The 25,525-nt window shown below is 41.8% G+C and overlaps 1 protein-coding gene and 1 long non-coding RNA gene across 22 annotated transcripts in view; one reads left to right on the forward strand and one right to left on the reverse strand.

Annotated features, from left to right (window-relative positions):
- The window catches only part of LOC106020524 (uncharacterized), a 189,203-nt gene that overhangs the window by 49,978 nt on the left and 113,700 nt on the right, over positions 1-25,525 (reverse strand). For 20 of the 21 annotated variants that reach the window (XR_011804166.1, XR_011804162.1, XR_011804164.1 and 17 more), the window contains 3 exons: positions 21,805-22,012; positions 18,180-18,315; positions 1-15,724 (listed from right to left, as the gene is read on the reverse strand). This is a non-coding gene — a long non-coding RNA (uncharacterized lncRNA). The remainder of the gene's footprint in view (positions 15,725-18,179; positions 18,316-21,804; positions 22,013-25,525) is intronic. The other variant, XR_011804150.1, reaches the window with a different exon arrangement.
- Positions 14,540-25,525, forward strand: part of LOC110353953 (myosin heavy chain, skeletal muscle, adult) — a 16,031-nt gene continuing 5,045 nt past the window's right edge. The window contains exons 1-25 of the mRNA XM_027471548.3: positions 14,540-14,746; positions 14,837-14,980; positions 15,073-15,229; positions 16,240-16,267; positions 16,366-16,477; positions 16,567-16,659; positions 17,123-17,186; positions 17,278-17,376; positions 17,482-17,585; positions 17,659-17,797; positions 18,553-18,671; positions 18,764-18,913; positions 19,214-19,384; positions 19,820-20,129; positions 20,269-20,342; positions 21,024-21,111; positions 21,204-21,321; positions 21,632-21,755; positions 21,841-21,977; positions 22,081-22,336; positions 24,031-24,273; positions 24,383-24,559; positions 24,639-24,784; positions 24,882-24,972; positions 25,060-25,449. Of these exons, the coding sequence (XP_027327349.3) occupies positions 14,540-14,746; positions 14,837-14,980; positions 15,073-15,229; positions 16,240-16,267; positions 16,366-16,477; positions 16,567-16,659; positions 17,123-17,186; positions 17,278-17,376; positions 17,482-17,585; positions 17,659-17,797; positions 18,553-18,671; positions 18,764-18,913; positions 19,214-19,384; positions 19,820-20,129; positions 20,269-20,342; positions 21,024-21,111; positions 21,204-21,321; positions 21,632-21,755; positions 21,841-21,977; positions 22,081-22,336; positions 24,031-24,273; positions 24,383-24,559; positions 24,639-24,784; positions 24,882-24,972; positions 25,060-25,449 (3,741 nt within the window). The remainder of the gene's footprint in view (positions 14,747-14,836; positions 14,981-15,072; positions 15,230-16,239; positions 16,268-16,365; positions 16,478-16,566; positions 16,660-17,122; positions 17,187-17,277; positions 17,377-17,481; positions 17,586-17,658; positions 17,798-18,552; positions 18,672-18,763; positions 18,914-19,213; positions 19,385-19,819; positions 20,130-20,268; positions 20,343-21,023; positions 21,112-21,203; positions 21,322-21,631; positions 21,756-21,840; positions 21,978-22,080; positions 22,337-24,030; positions 24,274-24,382; positions 24,560-24,638; positions 24,785-24,881; positions 24,973-25,059; positions 25,450-25,525) is intronic.

Consider the following 25,525-nt stretch of genomic DNA (forward strand, 5'->3'; position numbering starts at 1 on the left):
CATCTCCAGGGTTGCATCAAACCACAGGCAAGTGTAGGGATGAGACGTTTCTCTACAGGGCAGTGCTCTGACATTTCTGCTTGTCCTGTGCTAACATTCCTGTAAGATCTCATTTTACACTGAGGGCAGCAGAAATGCTGCTAGAGCAGAGCTTGGGCAGTCTGTCATAACGTTCAGCAGGAGCTACAGAGCCAACTGATGTGTCTAGGAAAATCCTAGCATAATGACAGCATGCCCAACAACAGCACTTGCAAGCTGGAAATCCTGCAAAGAGTTGTTGTTGTTGTTGTTATTATTATTATTATTATTATTATTATTATTATTAAATCATGACCAAGACAGGGAACTTGTTAAGGAGGTGATTGGTGACAGCCAACATGGCTTCACTAAGGGCAGATCATGCCTGACAAATTTGCTGGCCTTCTACGATGGGATTAGAGCATTGGTGAATAGGGGAAGAGCAACTGATATCATATACCTGGATTTGTGCAAAGCATTCGACTCTGTCCTCCATGATATATTTGTAAGTTGGAGAGACATGGATTTGATGGATGGACCACTTGGTGGCTAAGCAATTGGCTGGATGATTACACTCAAAGAGTTGCAGTCAACAGCTCAATGTCCAGGTGGAGATCTGTAATGACTTGTGCTTCTCAGAGGTCAGTATTGGTACTGGCATGATTTAATATCTTAGTGACATGGACAGTGGGATTGAGTGCATTCTCAGCAAGTTTGCCAATGACACCAAGTTATCTGGTGTAGCTGACATGCTGGAGGGAAGGGACACCATCAAGAGGGACCTGGGCAGGCTTGAGAGGTGGGCTGGTGTGAACCTCAAGAGGTTTAACAAGGCCAAGTGCAAGGTCCTGCATCTGGGCTGGGGCAATCCCAAACACAAATGCAGGCTAGACAGAGAATGAACTGAAAGCAGCTTTGATGAGAAGGACCTGGGTGTGCTAGTTGATGAGAAGCTCAACATGAGCTCGCAGTGGGTGCTTGCAGCCCAGAAAGCCAACCATATCCTGGACTGCATCAAAGGAAGCATGGCCAGCAGGGTGAAGGAGGTGATTTTCTCCATCTACTCTGTTCTTGTGAGACCCCACCTGGAGCACTGCGTTCGGCTTTGGGGCCCCCAGCACAAAAAGGACATGGGCATATTAGAACAAGTCCAGAGGAGGGTCTCAAAGATGATCAAGGGGCTGGAGCACCTCTCCCATGGAGAGAGGCTGAGAGAGCTGGGGTTGTTCTGTGTGGAGAAGAGAAGGCTCTTGGGAGACCTTATGCTTTCCAGTACCTAAAGGGGGCTACAAGAAAGCTGGGCAGGGACTCTTCGTCAGTGAGTGTAGTGATATAGGTCAAGGAGAAATGACTTTAAACTAAAAGAGGCTAGGTTTAGATTAGATATAAGGGAGAAGTTTTTTACTATGAGGGTGATAGGGCACCGGAACAGGTTGCCCAGAGAAGTTGTGGATGCCCCATGCCTGCATGGGGCAGGTGTTCAAGACTGAGCTGGATGAGGACCTGGGCAACCTGATCTAGTGGGTGGCAGCCCTGCCCTTGGCAGGGGGCTCGGAACTAGATGATCTTTAAGGTCCCTTCCAACACAAACCATTCTATGATTCTATGAACTTCAGAGTCCATTCTGGCTTCAGAAGCTTTTGAGGAACAATCCCAGATCAGCTGGGGAGAGTTACTTAAAATGCTAAATAAGCTGAATCAGGGATATGAAGCCTGGTTCAGGCTGAAGAAAGATTCAAAGGCATACAGTCTTGGGCAAAACCAGTGGCAGGATTTACATCAGCAGTCACATCCTAAAAGCAATGGAGAAAGCTGCCTTTGCACTAAATGAGGAGCAGAAACTCAACTTTTCTGGTAGGTGAATTTTGGATGAAAAGACAAAGAAAGGAGGGGAAGAACTTGGAGGAAGTACCACAAGAAGGCTGACCCTATACAGAATGATATTGCCAATTTACCAGGGTAGCTTTTGGCTCCAAAAAGAGGGCAGGAGTCAAAAGACTGCTGTTAGCTTTAGTAGCTGCAACACACCTGATGGATCAAGGATGAAGAAGAGTAAACCTGTGAAAATCCTGCCCAAGTTCAGCCCAGATGAGGACAAAATATCATGCTAATTTATCTGCATCATTTTTCCAGGTTTGTAAGCAGACACCCGGTTGACCTGACCTCTTCCTGAGTGCTCCTCACATGAAATAAGCCAGACATCCTCACTCATGGTAGAGGGCAGGCTGAAAATCTTCTGCTCTGCCATCTGCCTGAAGTAAGTGAGCTGGAATAATGTGGTGGCATTGTGAAGAGACAAGTACCTTAGGACGCATGGAGAGGTGTTATTATTTTGTGGGGATTCATCAGTTTCTTTCACCTACACCCGTTCAGTAGCAGAGACTTTTTCCTTTCTGGTTACTCCACGGGTCTTGCTCAAGTCAGAAGACCTTGAAGGAGCAACTTGGTCATCAGTGCTGAAGGGATTAATTGAAGCAGCTAGCTAGAGCTGACAGCAGGGCATAAGCAACTGTAGGATGTGGATGTAAAGAAGGAAGACCTAGCTGAAGAAATTGGTGGAGGAAGAACTAAATAGATGGAAGAGCTCCTGGGAAAGAAGCAGCTAATGAGAATGGCCAAGGCAGCAGGGATGTAGAGCCCCTCCTTTCTCCCCTAGCACAGTCCTCAAATATGATCTACGTGACCCATATGCCCACACAGCCCCACTGCACACACAGCAACCTCTACACAATAATGCAGAAACTTAAGAGATGGGTGCTGTTCTCATCCAGGTCTTCTCCACTCAGGTGGTGGTGAGCCATTGGAACAGGTTGCCCAGAGAGGTTGTGGATGTCCCATCCCTGGAGGTGTTCAAGCCCAGGTTGGATGAGGCCCTGAGCAACCAGATCTAATAGGTGGCATCCCTGCCCTTGACAAGGGGTATTGGAACTAGATGATCTTTAACATCCTTTCCAATCCAAGCCATTCTATGATTTTATGATTTTTGCTAAATTCAAAGAAGGCCTTCTTGCATCCAGTGGGACATGTGCACAGTGGGTGGCAGAAAGGCCAGAAGAGAAGAGAGACAGAGTAAGTTTTTGGACACCTGTGTTTAAGAAACAGATGTCTAGTCCTCTTCAGTACACCTAAGAGCATGGAAGACTTCCACACTGTACTTAGAGATTTTTCAGCTCCAAACAAGTTCACCACCCAGAACCATTCAAGTTTGGAAACACCTCAGGAAATCACTTCACATGATATAGGCAATCATGAAGCCAGCTAGTGATAGAGCTAGCTACCCAGGAAAATGGTAAGCATGAGACAGGAGGAATACCTCTCAGTGCACTTGCCTCTGTGGAAACTAGGACCAAGATTTCAGAGGCAAGTTAAGGGTGCTGAGCATGCACATCCCTTCTATGCTGAGAAGAGTGATGAACACAGACTGACTTCCTGGGCAAATGCTTTATCCATGGGGCTAACAGGCAGAAGGTATTTAATGTTGGGACTGACTTTTATAGACAAGGGATTCTCTGCTCTACTCTGAACTCATTATCCTTTGTGCTGGCTTTCACCCTTCCCACTTTGCAGGCATTCTCAAAAATAGCAGGAGGCTAATGCTAGAAGCTGAACCCAAACTCTAGAGTGCCATACATCTTGTGAGGCAATTTACTCTTTAGTTGGTACTGGGATGATTCAAAATCTCTGACAACCCAGGCTGTCTGTGTGTGGACTCAGTGGAGGCAGAAGCCTTGGGCTCACCACTCAGATGCTGTAGAAGAGGGAACTGTGATTCTTACAAACAATAAAACAATAGTTTACAGGTGCTCGATCTCCACATGTTAATGGAGTGGGAATAACATCAGACACCATTCCATATTTCTGAGTGCTCATCTCTTAGTAATACAGTAACTATTTTAGAACAGTTCTCCTTGAATCTTTTTGATAAGGGTATTTTTTTTGTGTGTGTGTGTGTGTGTGTGTGTGTATATTATTTTGTTTTCCTGGAACAAGTGTAACTGGAACAAATGTAATTTTCTTCACAGTAGCTCATATGATGTTGTGTTTGGGATTTGTGGTGACAGACACTGTTGATAACAAACTGATGTTATAGCTGTTGCTGAACAGTGCTTACACAGAGTCAAGGTCTTCCCTGTTCCTCACCATGCCCTGCCAGGTTGGAGTGAACAGGAAGTTGGGAGGAAACAGTCAGGACAACTGATCCCAACTGACCAAAAGTACATTCCATATCATATGATATCATATTCAGCAATAAAAGATGGGGGAAAGAAGGAGGAAAGGGGTAGGTTTGGAGTTATGGCATTTGTCTTCCCAAGTAACTGCTATATGTGATGGAGTCACAGAATCACAGAATCACAGAATTTCTAGGTTGGAAGAGACCTCAAGATCACCTAGGCCAACCTCTGGCCTAACACTAACAAGTCCTTCACTAAACCATATCACTAAGTTCAACATCTATACGTCTTTTAAAGACCTCCAGGGATGGTGACTCAACCACTTCCCTGGGCAGCCCATTCCAATGCCTAACAACCCTCTCAGTACAGAAGTTCTTCTTAATATCCAACCTAAACCTCCCCTGGTGCAACTTTAGCCCATTCCCCCTCGTCCTGTCACCAGGCACATGGGAGAATAGACCAACCCCCACCTTGCTACAGCCTCCTTTAAGGTACCTATAAAGAGTGATAAGGTCACCCTTGAGCCTCCTTTTCTCCAGGCTGAACAATCCCAGCTTGCTCAGCCGCTCCTCGTAAGACTTGTTCTCCAGACCCCTCACCAGCTTTGATGCCCTTCTGTGGACTCTCTTGAGCACCTCCATGTCCTTCTTGTAGCAAGGGGCCCAAAACTGAACACAGTACTCGAGGTGAGGCCTCACCAGAGCCGAGTACAGGGGGACAGTCACTTCCCTAGACCTGCTGGCCACACTGCTTCTTATGCAAGCCAGGATGCTGTTGACCTTCTTGGCCACCTGAGCACACTGCTGGCTCATATTCAGCCGACTGTCCACCATCACTCCCAGGTCCTTTTCTGCCAGGCAGCTCTCCAACCACTCATCTCCCAGCCTGTAGCTCTGCTTGGGGTTATTGCGCCCCAAGACCTGCTTTACTGGAAGTGGCTAAACATCTGCCTAATGATGGGAGGTAGTGAATGAATACCTTATTTATCTTTTAACTTGAGTGTGCAGTTTTTACTTCATCTGTTAAACTGTCTTGATCTCAACACACATTTATCTTTCCAGTTTTCTCCCCCATCCCACTGGGAGAGTGAACAATCAGCTGTGTGGCAATTAGCTGCCTACCAGGGTTTAAGTACAATAGTGAAGTAGCATAGGGGCTGCAAGGTGCTGTGGGAATAACAGCCTAAGGGATGTAATAACAACTGCTCAAACCCCTGTTAGGAACTGGAGGACAGCTGGGTTGCTTCTTGCTTGTGGCATAGCTGTGCTGATTCTGTGGATCTTTTCAGCTTCCCTTCCTATATTTGTTCTTATGAATGAGATATAGTGAAGGCTGCTGAGGGAGTTTGTGATCTACCACCCCTTGGAAGTGCAGATATTGAGCTAAGAAAAGCACTCATCCAGCTGTGTGGAACTGTGACAATCTAGTTGTACTACCTCAGAAAGTGGAAGCTCATTACACTGTTGCTATATGGAACCTGCATGTCTTTACTCTCACAAAGGCAGTACTTGGTCAAACTGGAGCTGTGTCAAGGCAGACACTTGCACTCCCATGGGATGTTTCCAATTGGAGCAGAAGCCAAGCACCTCTGAGCTTTTTCTGTCTTTTAAAGTCTGACTAGCAGGAGATGAAAGGGGATCTATATTTAAAGAGTCATTAAAGGCTTTGCATAGGAGGCTTGCAGATCACTTGCAAGTGAGAAGACCAAGAAATTAATACCATTCACTAGTACAGGTGGGGTACCATGGTCACAGCTGCAGTCTGTGACCATTAGGCACTCTTTGGCTCTCCTACTTCTCCTACATCAAGCTCCATTTGGACAAGAGCAAAATTTGCCACATCTCTTGCCAGGGGGATCTGCTGGTGATACGACTTTGAAGGGACAGGGTGAAATCAGTGCCATCTTCAGATTTCCTGTTCATTTCTGACGTGAATGAATTCCCTCTATCTTTGAAGTCAGGTGAAATATTTATACCCCTGGTGCTGATCAAGAAAAGCTTCATTAAAGAGTGTGGGAGACCCTGTGGATCTCAGTGCAAAGGAAGAAACTAGTTATCTATTGAAAAGCATCCTCCATTTCTTGGGGAGACTTCATGGATCAGGATGCCCCTTTTTCCAGTCCTTGACTGGATGCCCACCTGGCTTGAATATATATCCTCAAAATGTCCACTATGCACCTACTTTAGGATGGCTGCATGGCTAAAGGAATCTTATGACTGTATCAAAGGTACCCAATATTGTTGTGAAAGCACAGACTGTGTGATGGTGACCTTGATGCTGTGCTCCTTCACAGACTTAGATGAGACCTCATCAATAGCTTCTTTTTTCTACTGGAATTAACCAGCTGCTAAGTTTAAATCTTACATCAAACATGTTGACTCCTAAGAAGACACCTTCTCACCTTCTTGAACTTTTCTTGTTGATTCCCACATGGTCCATCTGGGTTGACTTTGCTTGCTTCTCTCTGAGCAGAAAAGAAGACCAATGGGTCTGAAGAGAAGGCCAGGCCAGTGACTTGCAGCCATGCATCTTCTCCTGTCATTGAAACTAGCCAGGCGGTCCTGCTCAGATTGGTTCAGGGTAGAAGGAGAAGAGGACCAAAACAGAAATCTGTAGATGGTTTCATGATAAAGACATGGAGATACTGGATGTGGAATTTCCTTCTACAGATTACAAAACAGATTACAAGCTTAATGCTGTTGTTCTAAGAAGCAGAGCTGAAAGTAGTTTGCATTGGGCCACAAGCTCAGAAGTCTTTGATGTTGCTCCACCTTCGTACTTAACCAGACCTCATGAGTGCCTGTATCTTCTCAGCTCATACTCATTGAACACAAGGCAAGGCAATTCATATCATAGACAAAAGCTGGTGTTTCTAGAATAGCACAGTTGTGTTTGGTAAGGCCTCTGAGTGCTTGTGAGGAATGAGTTATTTTGGTGCTGAAAAATAACAGTCATTAAAGATGTGTTTGGCTGTTTCTGCTGGATTTTAGCATGAAAAATGGGCCGAACAAAGTAGTGTCAATGGGAATTAGACCAATATTTGCTTATTTATTTATTTATTTATTTATTTATTTATTTATTTATTTATTTATTTATTTTTTTCCCTGCTGTGTGAATTTTCCTTTGCTTTTCAAGGAATTAGAGTTGGAAAAGCAAATTACTCTGTGCTCCAGGAAGAGCTGTGATGCAGTAGTGAAGGACTCATGGCCACAGTGAATGCCTTCTAGAGGAAATTCCTAGTACTGCATAGCATATGGCCATTACAGCATCAGGAATCTGCTGTCCTGTGAAAATAGGATATGAGCAAGTGAGGGGCCCTGGAGCCAGTCAAACTTTGTGTGGCTGTAGTGAGGCTCTTGCTGCTGCCATGCTGGGTGGACTGTGTCAAACTTGGGTTGTGTCTGAAATACAAGTGCCAAGGAACTACATGACAGGGAGAGAGGATGATCAGTGGCAGGCCCTTCATCTTCTGAAAGCCTGTGCATGGCTGAGCTGCTGGATTGGGTTTGTGTTGCTCAAAATGCTGAGGTATTGAGGGCTGGAGCACCCAATGCAAGAGGTCAAGTGCACCTTGTGTGAACTTGACTGCCTGACGGGACAGGGTTTGAAGGTTCACAAGGAGACAAGAGGATGTGTTCAGAGAAGTGTTCTCCAGGTCTAGCTCTTACCTATTGAATGAATATATATATATATAAATATATATATATATATAAAATGAAATTACAGATCAGAGAAGTACAAAAATAGATCTGTGCATGTCTATAGGTGCCATTTTTGAAGCTTAGCAAAACATTGCCTTGGGTTTGCTGAGCAGAAATTCTTTGAAGAAGGAGTTAAAAATAGTAAAATACTTTCAAAGCCAACTAAAAGATAACATATATTCTGTTGATTTGTGTTTTGATTTGTTATTTAGCAATTACACAAACCTCCATTTTAATTGCTACCTCTTTCTGCAGATCCCTCCCTTCCCAAAGACAGGTAATCTCTTGGCTGAGCTACACTTGAACAGAGGAAATGGTTGAGTTTTTTGTGGCCTATCTCACCAAAACCTGTGGAGATAAACTCATGTGATGTCTAGATACAGTAATTCAGATTACTGTGTAATTCCTATGCAAGAAGCTAGAATGCCCAATAGGTCTTGTCAGAAATTTGTCACTTGCGTAGGACTGATTATCTCTATAAATGAAAACAAATCTGAAGCCCATGGTGTGTAGACCGATGTTTTTTACCCCTATGGCTAAGATTTTTAAATCTATGGAAGGAAATTCTTCAAGATAGTTTGCCTGCCAGTATAATATAATATGATCTTTATCTTCCAGAAAGAACAACTGGAGGATACAGTAAAAAACCAAAACAACAACAACAGAAAACCAATAGTTTTGGTATGGTTTCTCCTGAGAGTTCTCCTGAGCTTCCCACATTGTCCTCACACTCTTTTTCTATTTTCTGTCAATGCCCTTATCAGTTTCTGCTACCTTCAATTCTAGTCCAAAGGACAAGGGTTTTTCCATTTGAAACTGCTCTGCCAGCTAATGAACTATTTTTTGTGATCAACATTGACATAGATCTCAGTGCTGCAGTTCACAATTTTCCTTTCACACCATTGTTTATATCACTTATTAAAAACTTCAGGGGAGAAGCTGCAGATTTATACTTTATTTAGTTGGTATGGAATGGAAAGTAGACATTTGCTAAAAAGAAGAGACACAAGCAAAGTGTTAGGCTGTGCTGACACAGCCAGACAATTCTGGTGGTCACTCACAAGCACTGAGTGCTGGATGCAAGACTGATGATATCACTTTTCTTGATGCCAGAGTTTGCACTCAGGACTAGATTTATTTAGCATTGGAGATGCTGTCTTAATAGTTAAATCTCCTTATCTACATACTTCAAAGGTCATACATCTGACCTTCAAAGAACCCAGCAAGTTTGAGAAGTATGACTTCCCTTTACAAATACAAATGAAGGACTGTCACCTTTTCCTGTGTCTATTATCCTTACTTGATATTACAGTGGTTCTGATTTGCCAAGTACAAACATCAGACTTCATTGTAGTTCCCTTGATTTCCCTATGAGCCCTTTTAATACCATAGGATTACACTCATTGCCTGGCAGTCCTGTGATATCCAAATGGATTTTAAAGTAGGAGCTTCCACACCAAGTTTGGAAACGTAACTTCATCTTTGAATTCCTCTAGATCTTTGGACATCTGCATCTGAGGAATAAGAAGAAAGGTCTTTGCAATGAAACTGCTAACCTGATGACAAGAGTGTGAGGGGTGAGTGAAGTTCGCTTCATCACAGGAAGAGGAATCACAGAATCACAGAATTTCTAGGTTGGAAGAGACCTCAAGATCATCGAGTCCAACCTCTGACCTAATGCTAACAGTTCCCACTAAACCATATCCCTAAGCTCTACATCTAAACATCTTTTAAAGACTTCCAGGGATGGTGACTCCACCACTTCGCTGGGCAGCCTGTTCCAATGTCTAACAACCCTTTCGGTAAAGAAGTTCTTCCTAAGATCCAACCTAAAACTCCCCTGGCGCAACTTAAGCCCATTCCCCCTCGTCCTGTCACCAGGCACGTGGGAGAACAGGCCAACCCCCACCTCGCTACAGCCTCCTTTGAGGTACCTGTAGAGAGCGATAAGGTAGCCCCTGAGCCTCCTTTTCTCCAGGCTGAACAATCCCAGCTTCCTCAGCTGCTCCTCGTAGGACTTGTTGAAGGAGCTGCAAATAGAAGAAACTGCAAATACAATTTCCCCAAGGGAGAAGGGGAACATGGTCAGAATCATGGAGATATGGTGGTATAGTGTACACTATTGGAACATGGTCATGAGAGAGTACAGGCTATTTAGGAGGAATAGGCAGGGAAAATGAGGAAGGGGATTTATGCTTTATCTTAAGGTACTCCTTGTTTATGCAGTGTTCCAAAGTTAAACTGTAGATGTGCATCAAGATGAGATAAATATGAGTCATCTTGTAATGGGGTCTGTTATATACCACTTGATCAAGACAAAGTATTGGAAAAGGATGTCTGCAAACAACTATCAGAAGTCTCCTCTTCCTTAGGCAGGATTTCAGCCATGTGGACATCTGCTGGGAGGGCAACAGCACTGGGCAAGCAATGCTAAGACTGTTCTAATGACAATAACCTAATGTAAATGATGGAGGGGCAATGCTGACTTCTGGAAGCAGGGATAAACTACTGATGAATATGATCCCACATGGCATTTCAGGTTGCAGCAAACACATACTGACTTTGTGAAGGATCTAGTGGAAAGCTGGGGAGGTAAGCAGCAGAATTTAGTACTCTAGATTTCATAAGACTAGAATTCATCTTATTCACAAAATCACTAGTTAGAATATACTTGGAAGCAGCTGTGCTTGGGAGAGATGGCGAGTGTTGAAAAGAAAGCTAATGAAACCTCAGGAACACACCACCTTGTTCTCTGCAAAAAGACTAAGAATTTCATCCTAGCTTTGAACTTGCTGATGAACTAAGCTAAAAAGTATACAAGAGGTGGAGACAAAGGCTGCCAATAAAATAGTAATACAAAAGCTTTGCTTAGGTACTTAAAGACATTAAGCATAAGAATTCTGCAGGAATGATGCACAAGGAAGCTTGGAAAATGTGTGTCTACCAATGAATGTGAGAGACGACCTAGTGCAAGATGGTTTAGTGGGTAATATTGGTGGTAGGGGAATAGTTGGACTAGATTATCTTGGAGGTCTTTTCCAACCTTAATGATTCCATGATTCTATGATTCTATGATACAGAAAGCACTTAAGTATGCAGCACCTTTTCTGCATCAGTCTTCATAGACAAAGCTTCCACCCAGGCAACCACATCTTCCAAAAGTGTTTGAGAAGGTAAGGGATAACCAACAGTGGGGAAGTCTGAGCTTACTACGTAGTGAAGCTGGAATTATTAGAAGAAGTTGGATGTAATCATATCTATAGGGCTGGGTGCAACTCATCAAAAAAAAAAAAAAAAATACAGGAGTTCACCAGTGTAATTGTAATGCTTATGTTCATTCTTTTTGAAAAATGATGACACAGAGGGAAGGTCCCATATGACTGGAAAAAAAATAGTATCATATGGCTCTTTAAAAAAGACAAGAAGAACCAGTGAAACTATGATCTACTCAGTCTCACTTTCATTATTTGAAAGATCCAAAAATATACCCTCTTCATATTTATTCCTAGGCATTCTGGGAAGACCTTATATTGGTCTCCCAACAGGGGCCTACAAGAAAGATGGAGAGGGACTCTTTACTAGGGAATGTAGTGATATAGTACAAGGAGTAATGGCTTTAAACTAAGAGGGAAAATTTAGAGTAGATATTAGAAAGAAATTCCTCATGATGAGGGTGGTGAGGCACTGGAACAGGTTGCCCAGAGAAGCTGTGGATGTCCCATCCCTGGAAGAGTTCAAGGCCAGGTTGGATGGGGCATGAGCAATCTGTTCTAGTGAGAGGTGTCTCTGCCCATGACAGGGGGTTGGAATTAGATGGTCTTTAAGTTCTCTTCCAACCCAAACCATTCTATGATTCTATGATTCTATGACTCTATGTGAAGGTTAAGAAGGTAACTGAGAATAGCTGTGTATTAGATTAGGGCAGGAAGTGCTCCAGGCACTGGAACTGAAGTTTCCCTGCAACTTGCAGAGAGGACTGTGGTGGAGCAGGCTGTCTCCCCTGCAGCTCATGGGTACCATGGTGGAGCATATCTCCACACTGCAGCCCGTGGAGAGGAGACCATGCAGGAGAAGGGGATCTGGGAGGAGCTGCTGCATATGGGGAACACATGTTGAAGCAGTTTGCTCCTGACGGAAGGACCCTGTGCTATAGACTTATATTGGAGCAGTTCTTGAAGTGCTGCTGGCTTTTGAAAGCCCATGATGGATCAGTAAGGGAAGGACGGCATCCCATGGGAGGGACCCCACATTGGAGCAGGGGCAGAGAGAGACTGTGAAGGAGCACCAGAGATAAAATGTCATGGACTGACCACAGCTCCCATTCCCCGTTGCCCTATGCTGCTTGGGTGGAGGAGCTGGAAGAGGATGGATGGGAGGAAAGTGTTTTTAGTTTTTTTTTTGTTTGTTTGTTTGTTTTTTGCTTGTTTCTCACTGCCCTTGCTTGTTAGTAATAGTTAACTAATTTTGTTAATCTTCCTACCCTGAGTCTTTTTTGCCAATGAAGATATTTGTAGAGTGATCTCCCTGTCTTTATCTCAACCTTTGAGCCCTTTTCATCATAGTTTTTCCCCCTTCCCTTTGAGAAGAGGGAGTGAGAAAGTGGTTGTGGTGGAGTTCAGCTGCCCAGCAAGGTAAAACCACTGCAATAACATAAAGAAGGATGTGTTTACATATGGGCGATCTGAAGAAGTGTAAGTGAAGACACCCTTTCCTAAAACTAGATCAGTTACTCTCCTGGATTACCAACAAAACTTTTCCCATACCATCAGGATTAAGCCAGACTGCTGCTACCTCTATAGCTCTGGTATAGATAATATTGTGCTGAGGTGACTGAGGATTTATAAGAATGCACAGTAGTTGGAGCTTTGTGCTGAGTTAATACATGTGCTTGTGTGTACACGCATGGCTGTGTGGGAGATACTGTTTTGGGGAGTAACAGGTAGGGAAAGGCTTTGTGGATCTATGCAATTTCTGGTTTGACAAGAGGGGACTGGTTATTTATGTAGATGATAATAGGAGTATATATATAGCAGATGCAAGCAAAAGGTGTAAGAGAGTGAACAATGAGGAAGCAAAATTTCTCAGGGAATCCCTTTTTTAATGATGTGCACAAAAGCATATATTATCTATACTTGTAAAAGTATATATTTTAAATTCAGTAAATAAAAAAACAGCTCAGGAATGTGTTCAAGAGCTCCATTTCAAAACAGAGTCTACTGTTACTTGGAACAGCCTCCTGGGCTGAGGCTTCCACCTTACTGTATGTCAAGTTCTCTCAGCTATTGAAACTGTCCTATACAGAAACTGCAGCTGTAGTAATTTTTGACTTCCTGCTTTTTAGAACATAGTACTGCAAAGTATCTCTTAGAAAAATACTTACAGTTTTTTGACCTACTTTTCCTGTTACTTTCAATGCATCTGTTCCTAAAGTGTCATAGACATATTATTATCTCCACAGAATGACTGAAAAGTTGTGGTATAAACATACCAAGCAAACTGCCATGGGTCAAGCAGCAAACCATGGAGAAAGCCAGCAATAGAAACACTAAGTTCCTGCATCCAAGTTCTCTAAGTGCCTTGAGTAGTCTAGATTCTCTCCTTAACACACTTGATAAATTATTTATAGATGTATTCACATAGTCAGTAAGATATAAAAACATTCTGATTATATCATTCAAATCAAATGACAATTATGCCCGTAGTTTGCCAGACAATGCTTTGCCAAATAAGTTTTGCCAGAAATGTTTTGACCGAAGAAAGGGGGAGCATCTGCAGCATCTGCAGATGAGACACTATAAAATCTCTCACAGACAAGTCTGACCTGTCTCCACAGAAAGCTTCAAGGTAAGTGCACGCGTTTTGTGAGCTTGGAAAAAGAGGACAATGTCCTTTCAATATTCCATTCAGTTTCTCCTGCCTCTGGCAAACATTTATGTGAGGTGCTGTACATGTGAACAAAAATGTTAAATAGAATTTCAATGCATGTCTATAACTTCAATCTATAATTTGTGTCTAGAACTCCTTGCCAAAATAAGAAACACCTGCCATTCCTATTTTACAGGATTGGACAGTTTCCAAGATACAAGCTATTCTCAAAGGGTAATATACTGAATATTGAAATTCTACAGTACAGACTGAAACAGGATTTTTTCACAACTGCATGAATTTTTTATTGTAAATCCTCCTATATTTCTGTAAACTCTTGCTTAGGATAGACTGTTGAAACAGGGAATATCTAAAAAGTGAAGTTGCTTTTCATTTATAGCACATATTTCTAACAAGGAAGTGTTGTCTTGAAGATACGTCTTGAAGATACATCTCTTCTAATTAAGTACCAGAACAGATAGTGATTTTCTCTGTAGGTTGTTTTATGTGAAGAACTCAAAACTGGTCAAAATTCACCAACCTGATTTACCAAATTATAGGCAGTATTGAAGATATTCTATTTATTGCTAGGAGACTAAAGTCTCACTCGAGTGGGACTTAAGTACCTTTAAGTTCAAATCAAAGTAGATTTAAGAGGTTGTTGTACAAACTAAAGAGCAAGGAGTTTTCTCACTGACACAGATTCTATTTTTCCCAGTGAGCAACAACCTTTTTTTCCCCACCAGTGTCCTCTGCTGACGTTCCTTTAGTAAACGTGCAGAAATGGCCTCTGCAGACTCAGAAATGGCTGTTTTTGGGGAGGCGGCTCCCTACCTCCGAAAGTCAGAAAAGGAAAGAATTGAGGCCCAGAACAAACCTTTTGATGCCAAGTCATCCGTCTTTGTGGCCCATCCCAAGGAATCCTTTGTAAAAGGGACAATCCAGAGCAGGGAAACAGGGAAGGTCACTGTGAAAACTGAAGGTGGAGAGGTAAGGGAAAATGAAACTTCAGATCAACAGTTGATTCACACTGAGCTTCTAGCTGACATATGCAGACATATTCTTTCATTTCCTTGGCAGACTCTGACTGTGAAGGATGATCAGGTCTTCTCCATGAACCCTCCCAAGTATGATAAAATTGAGGACATGGCCATGATGACCCACCTCCACGAACCCGCTGTGCTGTACAACCTCAAAGAGCGTTATGCAGCCTGGATGATCTATGTAAGTACCAGCAGCTCTCTTCCTTTGGGTAGCTGGAAGGTCTGCTGTGCCAGGCTGAGCAGAAGCCAACGTGCTGTCTCCCTTCCTCACAGACCTACTCGGGTCTCTTCTGTGTCACCGTCAACCCCTACAAGTGGCTGCCAGTGTACAACCCGGAGGTGGTGTTGGCCTACCGAGGCAAAAAGCGCCAGGAGGCCCCTCCACACATCTTCTCCATCTCTGACAATGCCTATCAGTTCATGCTGACTGGTAAGTGCTTGATCTCCTCTGACTTGCTCTTTCAATGATCTCTCAGTAGATGGAAATATAGGAATTATCTCTGGAAATCCTGTGCAACACTTAAAATACCATATGTGAAATTAATCGAAGACTAAAGTGCTTGACTTTAAGGATCTGTGTATGCTGTGTTCCCATTACAGTCAATAGAGACCTGGACCATGTAATGAATGTCATTCAGAAGGAGTAAATTAATCGGCAAGAAGACACCTAGTGTTTGGTCTAGACTTTACTGACTGTAGACCTATTGCTCATTATAGTTAAAAGTAAGCATCAGACAAGTAATGCTTTCAGAAAAACAATGTCAAAAGAAAACAAAAAGAATTAGTGTTCAAACAGAATAGATTTTAAAAAAATATTTCTGTCTTCTTCTCTTATTTCCACCTCTTATTTTCTCTTCCCAGTATGTATATTGAAGTCAATGATGTGCAGGATTTATATCTTATTTTCCTGTTCTTTTGTTGCAAACTGGAAAACAAATTATGAATAGCAAGATTAAAAATAAACTGTCTACCTATTAACTCAGAAATATATAATTTATGTACATATAGGAGTAAAAATAAAAGAGATGAAAAGTAGTGAAAAAACTTGGTTAGGTTTTACTGTTGTTTGTGAGGTCTCCAGATTTCCTCAGGAAGATTTTAGCTCCAGAAGAATTTAAATGCAATCAACCCTCAATCTAAGTAATTTTGTCACATGTACTTATCTAATAAGAGAGAAATCAGATGGAAAGAGGATATCTTGAAAGGCTAAACTATATAAAAGTTACTCTGAAGTGGTGTCTTTACTGATCTTGTTTAGAATGCATGTAGTACTGCTGTATAGCATTGCTACATATCAGCTGGAATTCCCAGGGTTCTTCACTGCCTTCTGTCCTTACACCCTCTGGTGGAAACTGCAGTTCGTATTTGTCTCCTAGCTTTTGTGTTCTTCCTAATTCATGAGCACCAGGAAAATCATTCTTAATTTCTGTCTTTTCACAGACCGTGAAAACCAGTCAATCCTGATCACGTAAGTACACTTCCTGCTCAGGTCCCTGCAGGGTTACCTGGTACCAGGAGACCTGCTTCCTGACCACACTCTCCCTGCTTCTCTATTTCATTTGGCAGTGGAGAATCTGGTGCAGGGAAGACTGTGAACACAAAGCGCGTCATCCAGTACTTTGCAACAATTGCAGCTAGTGGGGAGAAGAAGAAGGAGGAGCAGCCTGGCAAAATGCAGGTATATTAATAGATAGTGGCTTGAATCAATGTTTTGTTTCTGTTCCTTGTTTTTGGAAAGTATGTCAAAGAATAATTATTGTCCTGTAGGGAACTCTTGAGGATCAAATCATCAGCGCCAACCCACTGCTGGAGGCATTTGGAAATGCCAAGACTGTGAGGAATGACAACTCCTCGCGCTTTGTGAGTTGTAGCTTTGGACAAAATCCCTTAGAATCCCAGCATGGTTGAGGTTGGAAGGGACCTCTGGAGCTCCAGGAGGCTTTTGAATATTTTTGAGGAGGGAGACTCCAGAACTTCTCTGGTAACCTGTCCAAATGCTCAGTCACCTACATAGAAAAGATGGAACCTCTTATGTGAAATTTTTTACTTATTATTTATTACTTATTTACTATTGCATTTTGTCCTGTCAGTAAGCAACACTGAAAAGAGCCCGACTTCTTTTCACTTTGCATTAAGGTGTTAATAGACATTGCTAAGATACCCCTGAGCCATCTCTTTTCTAAACTAAGTAGGCCCAATTCTCTCTGCCTTTCCTCACAGGAATGGTGCTCCAGTCCCTTAAAAATTTTGTAAAACTCTGCCTTTCTTGTACAGGGGCAATGAAATACATCCAGGCTGAAATGGTTCTTTTTCTCTTTAACAGGGCAAATTCATCAGAATCCACTTTGGGGCCACAGGCAAACTGGCTTCTGCTGACATTGAAACTTGTAAGTGACATCCTGGCATGATCACATCCCTTCCCAAATTCCTACCTCTGTGTGCTGTCTCATTCCTAGCTCTTTCTTCCTGCTTTGCCAGATCTGCTGGAAAAGTCCAGAGTCACTTTCCAGCTCAAGGCAGAAAGAAGCTACCACATATTTTATCAGATCATGTCCAACAAGAAGCCAGAGCTAATTGGTAGGAAGATTACCTATATTTTTGCAGGAAGATCACTAAAAAACAACTCATTTTGTCTCCCAGATGACTGAAGTAAGCTTGTTTTTCCCTATTTCCTGCTTTTAGACATGCTCCTCATTACCACCAACCCATATGACTACCACTATGTGAGTCAAGGTGAGATCACTGTTCCCAGCATTGATGACCAGGAGGAACTGATGGCTACAGATGTAAGTAACATAAAAAACAGGTCATGTTGTGGACAAGAGCCCTGGTATACATGCACTTATTTTATATTACCAGAGTGCCATTGACATCTTGGGCTTCACTGCTGATGAAAAGACTGCCATCTACAAGTTGACAGGAGCTGTCATGCACTATGGCAACTTGAAGTTCAAGCAGAAACAGCGAGAGGAGCAGGCAGAGCCAGATGGCACAGAAGGTATCAGCAGATTCAACAAATTTTCCAAAAGATATTGTCATTGTTACTAAAAGAGGGCCTTAGGCAGATTTCAGGCTTTTAGTATGCAAAAGTAGAAACTAAAAAAAATCAATTATGTTCAATAGTTGTGTAACAGTTGAGACACCTACCTCATCTATCATCATACCTGCATTTTAATTTTGTGAGTACTTTAATAAAATAAAAGATCTGTTGCTCACTGCCTGGAAGCCAGGAGCCATGGATATCAATTTCTGTAACATCATTAGTCATACTTTTTTCTTTTTTTTTGAATACACCTAGCAATCATTGCCATATTGTGGTACAGTGAAGTGATCCAGCTCTAACAAGGTGGGAGTATATGTTCCCATTCACCCTCAACTACTAGGAAAGAACGCCGATGTGATTTGTGTAGTTGATTCCTCTCAGGTACAGGAAGAGCTAAAATCCATTCCTTCAACTCCCTGAGTGATAACTCCTATTGCTTCAGGACTAGAAAGCATGAAGCACCATAGTAATGTCTGAAAAAGGATGAAAGCAGTGAGTTAACCTTAATAACATTTGTAGAAACCAAAGCTCAAAAAGAGTTGTATACTCTCCATCCTAATGACAGAGACAGTAGCTTCATGGCTTTGACAGATATTTTTGTGAACTCCTTAAAGTGAACACTGCTGTTATTTTTGAGATGATACCTCAAGAACAACATTTTAGGCACTGTCCATCATCTATTTTTCCTCTCACTCTTTCTTTGTGTTTAGTTGCTGACAAGGCTGCATACCTGATGGGTCTGAACTCAGCAGACCTGCTCAAAGCACTCTGTTACCCCCGAGTTAAGGTTGGAAATGAATATGTGACCAAGGGTCAAACTGTGCAGCAGGTAAGAAGTGTGGTAATACATAACCATGTTTTGAATTAAGGTCCCTTTAATCCTCCTCTGTTCTATACTCCAAGCCTCTCTTTTTGCTTTAGGTGCAAAATTCAGTTGGTGCTCTAGCAAAGGCTGTCTATGAGAAGATGTTCTTGTGGATGGTTATTCGTATCAACCAGCAGCTGGATACAAAGCAGCCCAGGCAGTACTTCATTGGTGTCTTGGACATTGCTGGCTTTGAGATCTTTGATGTAAGGATGTTTTTTCTAGCAGTTTCTTAACAGGACAGTTGAGAGTAAAGGGACTTCTGAGCCACAATTGAGAAAAGTTATTATCCTCCTACAATTACTCGCTGAACTGAAATTCTCACCCCTTCCTCCCCCAATAACTTAATTACACTGAATTTGCTAAATGCAAAGTTTTTCCAACAAGAGAACAAAGGGAAAGCAAACAGGAAGAGACCTTGTACTTAAACTATCACCCATGAAGAACATTTTGTATCCCTTTTTTTTTTTTTTTTTTTTTTTTTTTTTTTTTTTTGCATTTGACAGTTCAACAGCTTTGAGCAGCTGTGCATCAACTTCACCAATGAGAAACTGCAGCAGTTCTTCAACCACCACATGTTTGTGCTGGAGCAGGAGGAGTACAAGAAGGAAGGGATTGAATGGACATTCATTGACTTTGGGATGGACCTGGCTGCCTGTATTGAGCTGATTGAGAAGGTATCCTTCCTGCTTATGTGCATTAATGCTGGATCTTCCACGTTTTTTTTGTTTTGTTTTGGTTTGGTTTTCAAATACATACCCTGTGAAAGTGGCAATAGGGTAGAAGTGTTTTTAAAGACCCCACTGAGATTTCAGAACTTTTCCTGAAAGTACTTCCAGATTACAAAATAAAGTTAAATAAATACGGTCATGTAGCTACCAGTAAAGACATTCTATGGGGAATATGGTATTTAGCAATGTTGTATTTACCATTTTTTCTGTAAGCAAAGACGTTTACAAAAATGCTGAAAAAAAGACAAGCCTTGCTTAATTTTCTCTGATTAAGGTCATGAAAGGCACAGAATCAAACTTCTCTTTTGACTCTACCCTCTTTTTAATCAAGTGATGTCTTCTCTTCTCTTTCTTCCTCCTCTTTGTTGTAAAATCTTCCAGCCCATGGGCATCTTTTCCATTCTGGAAGAGGAGTGCATGTTCCCCAAGGCAACTGACACCTCTTTCAAGAACAAGCTCTATGACCAGCATCTGGGCAAGTCCAGCAATTTCCAGAAGCCCAAGCCTGCCAAAGGCAAGGCTGAGGCCCACTTCTCCCTGGTGCACTATGCTGGCACAGTGGACTACAACATCACTGGCTGGCTTGAGAAGAACAAGGACCCCCTGAATGAAACTGTCATTGGGTTGTACCAGAAATCATCAGTGAAGACACTGGCCTTACTCTTTGCTAACTATGGTGGAGCAGATGCAGGTCAGTTCTGTAAATTCTGTATTTTAGTCACATTCAAAGGGAATTAAAGAAGAAAATACTAAACATTTAATGCTATTTATGTTCTGCACTCTCCATTATGTGGCATCCATATTTAACAGTATTTTTCTTTCATTTGCAGAGGCTGGTGGTGGTGGTAAGAAGGGTGGCAAGAAGAAGGGTTCTTCCTTCCAGACTGTTTCAGCTCTTTTCCGGGTATAGTACTTTTTTTCTTATCTCTTTGTAGTATGAAGAAAGGGAGAAAGGTAATATTAAATATGAAATGGCTACTTTTGTATTACTGTGAAGTTGATAACATTATTTGGAAATCTCATGACCTGTTTTTTAAGATCATTTTCTAATTTATCTTAAATCAATTGTTTATATGTACTTCTCTAGAATAAGTAATCAGGTTTTAATTATAATGAAAATCGATATATTTTCTTTTTTAATATTTATTAATGTTTGGAGAAGATAATAATAGATCTTTAGTTTTCTACCTTTTTTGGGTCAGTCTTCAGCTATAATTTTAGTATCCTTGCATTCCTATGAGCCTGGTATTTTGGTGAATTGAATGTCTCCTTAGAAGTATTCTCCAATAAGTTACTTGACTTATTCAAAAACCAAGCCAAACCATAACAAAACAGATTTTTACTCAAATAGATTGACTTTAGTAGGTAGAACATGAAAGACCTTTAAGCTATTTATTTTAGCACAGTCTTTCAGTCTTTAATAATCATATTCAATATCTACAAACAGAATAAATCTTTGATTTCTGTGGCTTTACATAAGTTTTCTGAAACCTAGCTAATCTTGATAAGTTATAAACTTATTGCCATGTGTTTGATGCATTGAACACCAGACATTCAAACACACATTACTTACTGATCCCTCTAGGAGAACTTAAACAAGCTCATGACCAATCTACGGAGTACTCACCCCCATTTTGTCCGCTGCATCATCCCAAATGAAACGAAAACACCTGGTAAGAAGCTCAAGTAAAAATAGATTTTCCTCTGAAATAGCCATTCTTCTCTGTGCTGAAAAATGGTATTCACTTGTGCAATGAATTTTTAGGTGCCATGGAGCATGAACTAGTACTGCACCAACTGCGGTGTAACGGTGTGCTGGAAGGGATCAGAATTTGCAGGAAAGGTTTCCCCAGCAGAGTCCTCTATGCAGACTTTAAACAGAGGTAAGAAGGCTCATTTTTCCTACTAATTTTATCTGTGCTGAGCACCTTGTACATCCAACCAATTAAAACTTACACTATCCAGTTCTTTATTTTTTTCAACAAGAAGACAAATGGAATGGATGTATTTCCATAAACATCAACTTTACTAGTATACATGCATACATGCTGTTTCATCCAAATGAAGGAGTGACAGCTCATTAGCATTAAAATAGTTTCTATAAAACTATAATTTCTTCCATAAAAATATCAAGGCATTCAATAAAAACAGTAGTCTGCTTGTTGAATACATCCTTATCTGTTTTTAATGCAGATACAAGGTGCTTAATGCCAGTGCCATCCCAGAGGGACAGTTCATTGATAGCAAGAAAGCTTCCGAGAAACTCCTTGCATCTATTGATGTGGATCACACCCAGTACAAATTTGGTCACACCAAGGTACAAACTCTTCCTGACTCAATCACTATGTGCCTTTGCTTTGTTCTACCTGGCAGTGATGTGTTGCAACATTCCCTTTCTCAAGGTGTTCTTCAAAGCTGGGCTGCTGGGACTTCTGGAGGAAATGAGGGATGAGAAGCTGGCACAGCTCATCACTCGCACACAGGCCAGGTGCAGGGGCTTCCTGATGAGAGTGGAGTACCAGAGAATGGTGGAGAGGAGGTAGACATTGCTCATCTTCAGTTAGAGTCATTTTCCTGTGTGGGGAAAGTGTCATCAATCATCACATTCAAAATAATCTATGTACATTTTAATTACGCTTCAGGGAGTCCATCTTCTGCATCCAGTACAACATCCGTGCATTCATGAATGTCAAGCACTGGCCCTGGATGAAGCTGTTCTTTAAAATCAAGCCCTTGCTGAAGAGTGCAGAATCTGAGAAGGAGATGGCCAACATGAAGGAAGAATTTGAGAAAACCAAGGAAGAACTTGCAAAGTCTGAGGCAAAGAGGAAGGAGTTGGAGGAGAAAATGGTGAAGCTTGTGCAGGAGAAAAATGATCTGCAGCTCCAAGTGCAGGCTGTGAGTTTATCAGCATTCGTTTATCGTTGAGAAAATGATTTTGTACATTCAGATTGTTCTTTACCAAGCAAAAGGTCAGATTATAGAAGAGCAAAATTCAGAAATGCAAAGTTGAAGAATCAGGTGTCTGCAAGTTATATAGTAAGCACTGCCAAAAGTCAGTGCAAAGAGAGGGAACATCAAATTGGAGTCAGTGCTTTTGCTTTCAGATGAATAAGACATCTACAGCTAGGGAACATGAAATACTCAGAGTTATGCCTGAACCCTAAATTCCCCTGAGCAGGTGATTTCCCCTGGAAGCGTTCAAGGCCAGGTTGGCTTTGCACAACCTGGTCTAGGGGAAGGTGTCCCTTCCCATGGCAGGGGGTTGGAACTGGATGATATTTAAAGTCCTTTTCAGCCCAAAATATTCTATGATTCTATGAGTTCTGCAGGGGCAAAACTATCTCCATAGCACCAAGGTGCAAAGGAATTCATTCTGGAGGGTAAATGCAAGCCAGAGTTGAAACTAGTGTAAATTCAGTTGCAGGAAAATACATCCACCATTTTCTTAATAACTAAAGGTTATCATCTACTTCGAAACTGGGAAATACATCTTCAAAAATTTTTCTAGGCTGAGAAGATACAGAAACACAGTTCCTGTTTCTGAAAAATAGTCACACCAAGCAGGGGTGTTTCTTCTTCCCTCCACTGTTAATTAAACAAAAGAGCTCTTTATGCTTTAGACTTAACTATTATGAATCAATTTCATAAATTAAATTTATAATGAAAAATAATTTTTTTTTGAACATTGCAGTGTTTTCAACTTTAACTTGGATTTTCTGGTATGGGTTGTATGGTAACTTATTTTAAACAGCACCCTGTAAACACACAACACTTCACAAAATAGAATGTTACTTAAAAATAATCACAAAAGTACTTGGTATTCAAGTATCACTTTAAAAATCATCTTAAATTACTCATTAGATCACACAGACTAGAAACTAAAAACAATAGACAGTACTTAATTACCCAGTTACTTGAGCATTCCATAGAAAATGGGAAACCTTTGTTACCTCTTTTATCCAGTATGTGAAGAAAAATAAATATCCCATTCTATTTTCCTATATTTTCCTATCATACTTATTTAGGAAAAAGCACATTCATGATACCAAAAAGCCCACCAGAGTAAGAAGATATAGTGATTACCTGGTATTGTCATGTGTGAAACCAGATATACTGAGGGAAGGTGAGAAATAGGTAGATGATATGCAATAGTGAGAGACCACTTGCAAAAGGAGCAGTCTTTATTATCTAAAATATTAAATTTAGAGAAAGAACCATCTTTATCCATTAAACTGTTCCTGAGACTATCAAAGCCATTACTCCCCATATAATAAGGTGTTCAGCAGGATTCAGTTACAAGGAAGGTATTGAATACTGCATTTCTGAAGAAAAATGTCTGTAACCCCTTTCCGCTCTTGGTAGGTGACAGTAAATTTCACACACCTATTACATTCAAGACATTTAGGAGAGGAAAAACAAAACTAGGAAGCCATATTATTTCCAGAGAGAAACAGTATAGCCCTTCCCAGAAAAAAAATCCTCTCAAGGTTAATGAGTTGCTTGATTGCAGGAAAATTTCAGTCTGCATTTTAACAGATACTTTGAAAACTTTATAATATAAACCAAGAAAATCTGTCTCTTCCCATCAGGAAGCAGACAGCTTGGCTGATGCTGAGGAAAGGTGTGACCAGCTCATCAAAACCAAAATCCAGCTGGAAGCCAAAGTAAAGGAGGTGACTGAAAGGGCTGAGGATGAGGAGGAAATTAATGCTGAGCTGACAGCCAAGAAGAGGAAACTGGAGGATGAATGTTCAGAGCTGAAGAAAGACATTGATGACCTGGAGTTAACCTTGGCCAAGGTTGAGAAGGAAAAACATGCTACCGAAAACAAGGTAAGACTCAGAAGACATCACTCACACTCGAGAAAGAATTGTAGTCTGTTATACAGCATGAAGTTTTAAACCACATTTTTTATCTACGCTTGCTCCCTTCTTGTCAAAGGTGAAAAACCTTACAGAGGAGATGGCAGCTCTGGATGAGACCATTGTGAAACTGACAAAAGAGAAGAAAGCCCTCCAAGAGGCCCACCAGCAGACACTGGACGACCTGCAGGCCGAAGAGGACAAAGTCAATACATTGACCAAAGCAAAAACCAAGCTGGAGCAGCAAGTGGATGATGTAAGAACATGTGCCTCCAGCGAGACAGGACAGGTATGGAGTTCAACCTGCCTGGCATTAATGGTGTTGTTGTGTTTAGCTGGAAGGGTCCCTGGAGCAAGAGAAGAAACTGCGCATGGACCTTGAAAGGGCTAAGAGGAAGCTTGAGGGAGACCTGAAGCTGGCCCACGATAGCATAATGGATTTGGAAAATGATAAGCAGCAGCTGGATGAGAAACTGAAGAAGTAAGTGTGGTTGTGGAACACCTGAGTGCAGGTCAGGTGCATTTATTAGGTAGTGTTATTTGGATGTTAAGTGTGATACTGTATGCTTTGTGCAAAGGAAAGACTTTGAAATCAGCCAGATCCAGAGCAAAATTGAAGATGAGCAAGCCCTGGGTATGCAATTACAGAAGAAGATCAAGGAGCTGCAGGCAAGTCTCTGGTCCTTCCCCTCCACCCTTCAGAAGGACATCAGTACAAGGAAGGCATGGGTGTGAAGGGTCTCGCATTTTCCCCAGGCCCGTATCGAGGAACTGGAGGAGGAAATTGAGGCAGAGCGAACCTCTCGGGCAAAAGCAGAGAAGCACCGTGCTGACCTCTCCAGAGAGCTGGAGGAGATCAGCGAGCGCCTGGAAGAAGCGGGAGGGGCTACGGCAGCTCAGATCGATATGAACAAGAAGCGTGAGGCAGAATTTCAGAAGATGCGCCGTGACCTCGAAGAGGCCACGCTGCAGCACGAAGCCACAGCTGCCGCCCTGCGGAAGAAGCACGCAGACAGCACAGCTGAGCTTGGGGAGCAGATCGACAACCTGCAACGAGTCAAGCAGAAGCTGGAGAAGGAGAAGAGTGAGCTGAAGATGGAGATAGATGACTTGGCCAGTAACATGGAGTCTGTCTCCAAAGCCAAGGTACAGAATTTCTGTAGGCATACTGACCTATGATACATGACCTGATTTTTTATTTTTCAGATTACATTTTGCTGTC

This window comes from Anas platyrhynchos, chromosome 19, assembly GCF_047663525.1.
Source record: "Anas platyrhynchos isolate ZD024472 breed Pekin duck chromosome 19, IASCAAS_PekinDuck_T2T, whole genome shotgun sequence".
NCBI lineage: Eukaryota > Metazoa > Chordata > Aves > Anseriformes > Anatidae > Anas > Anas platyrhynchos.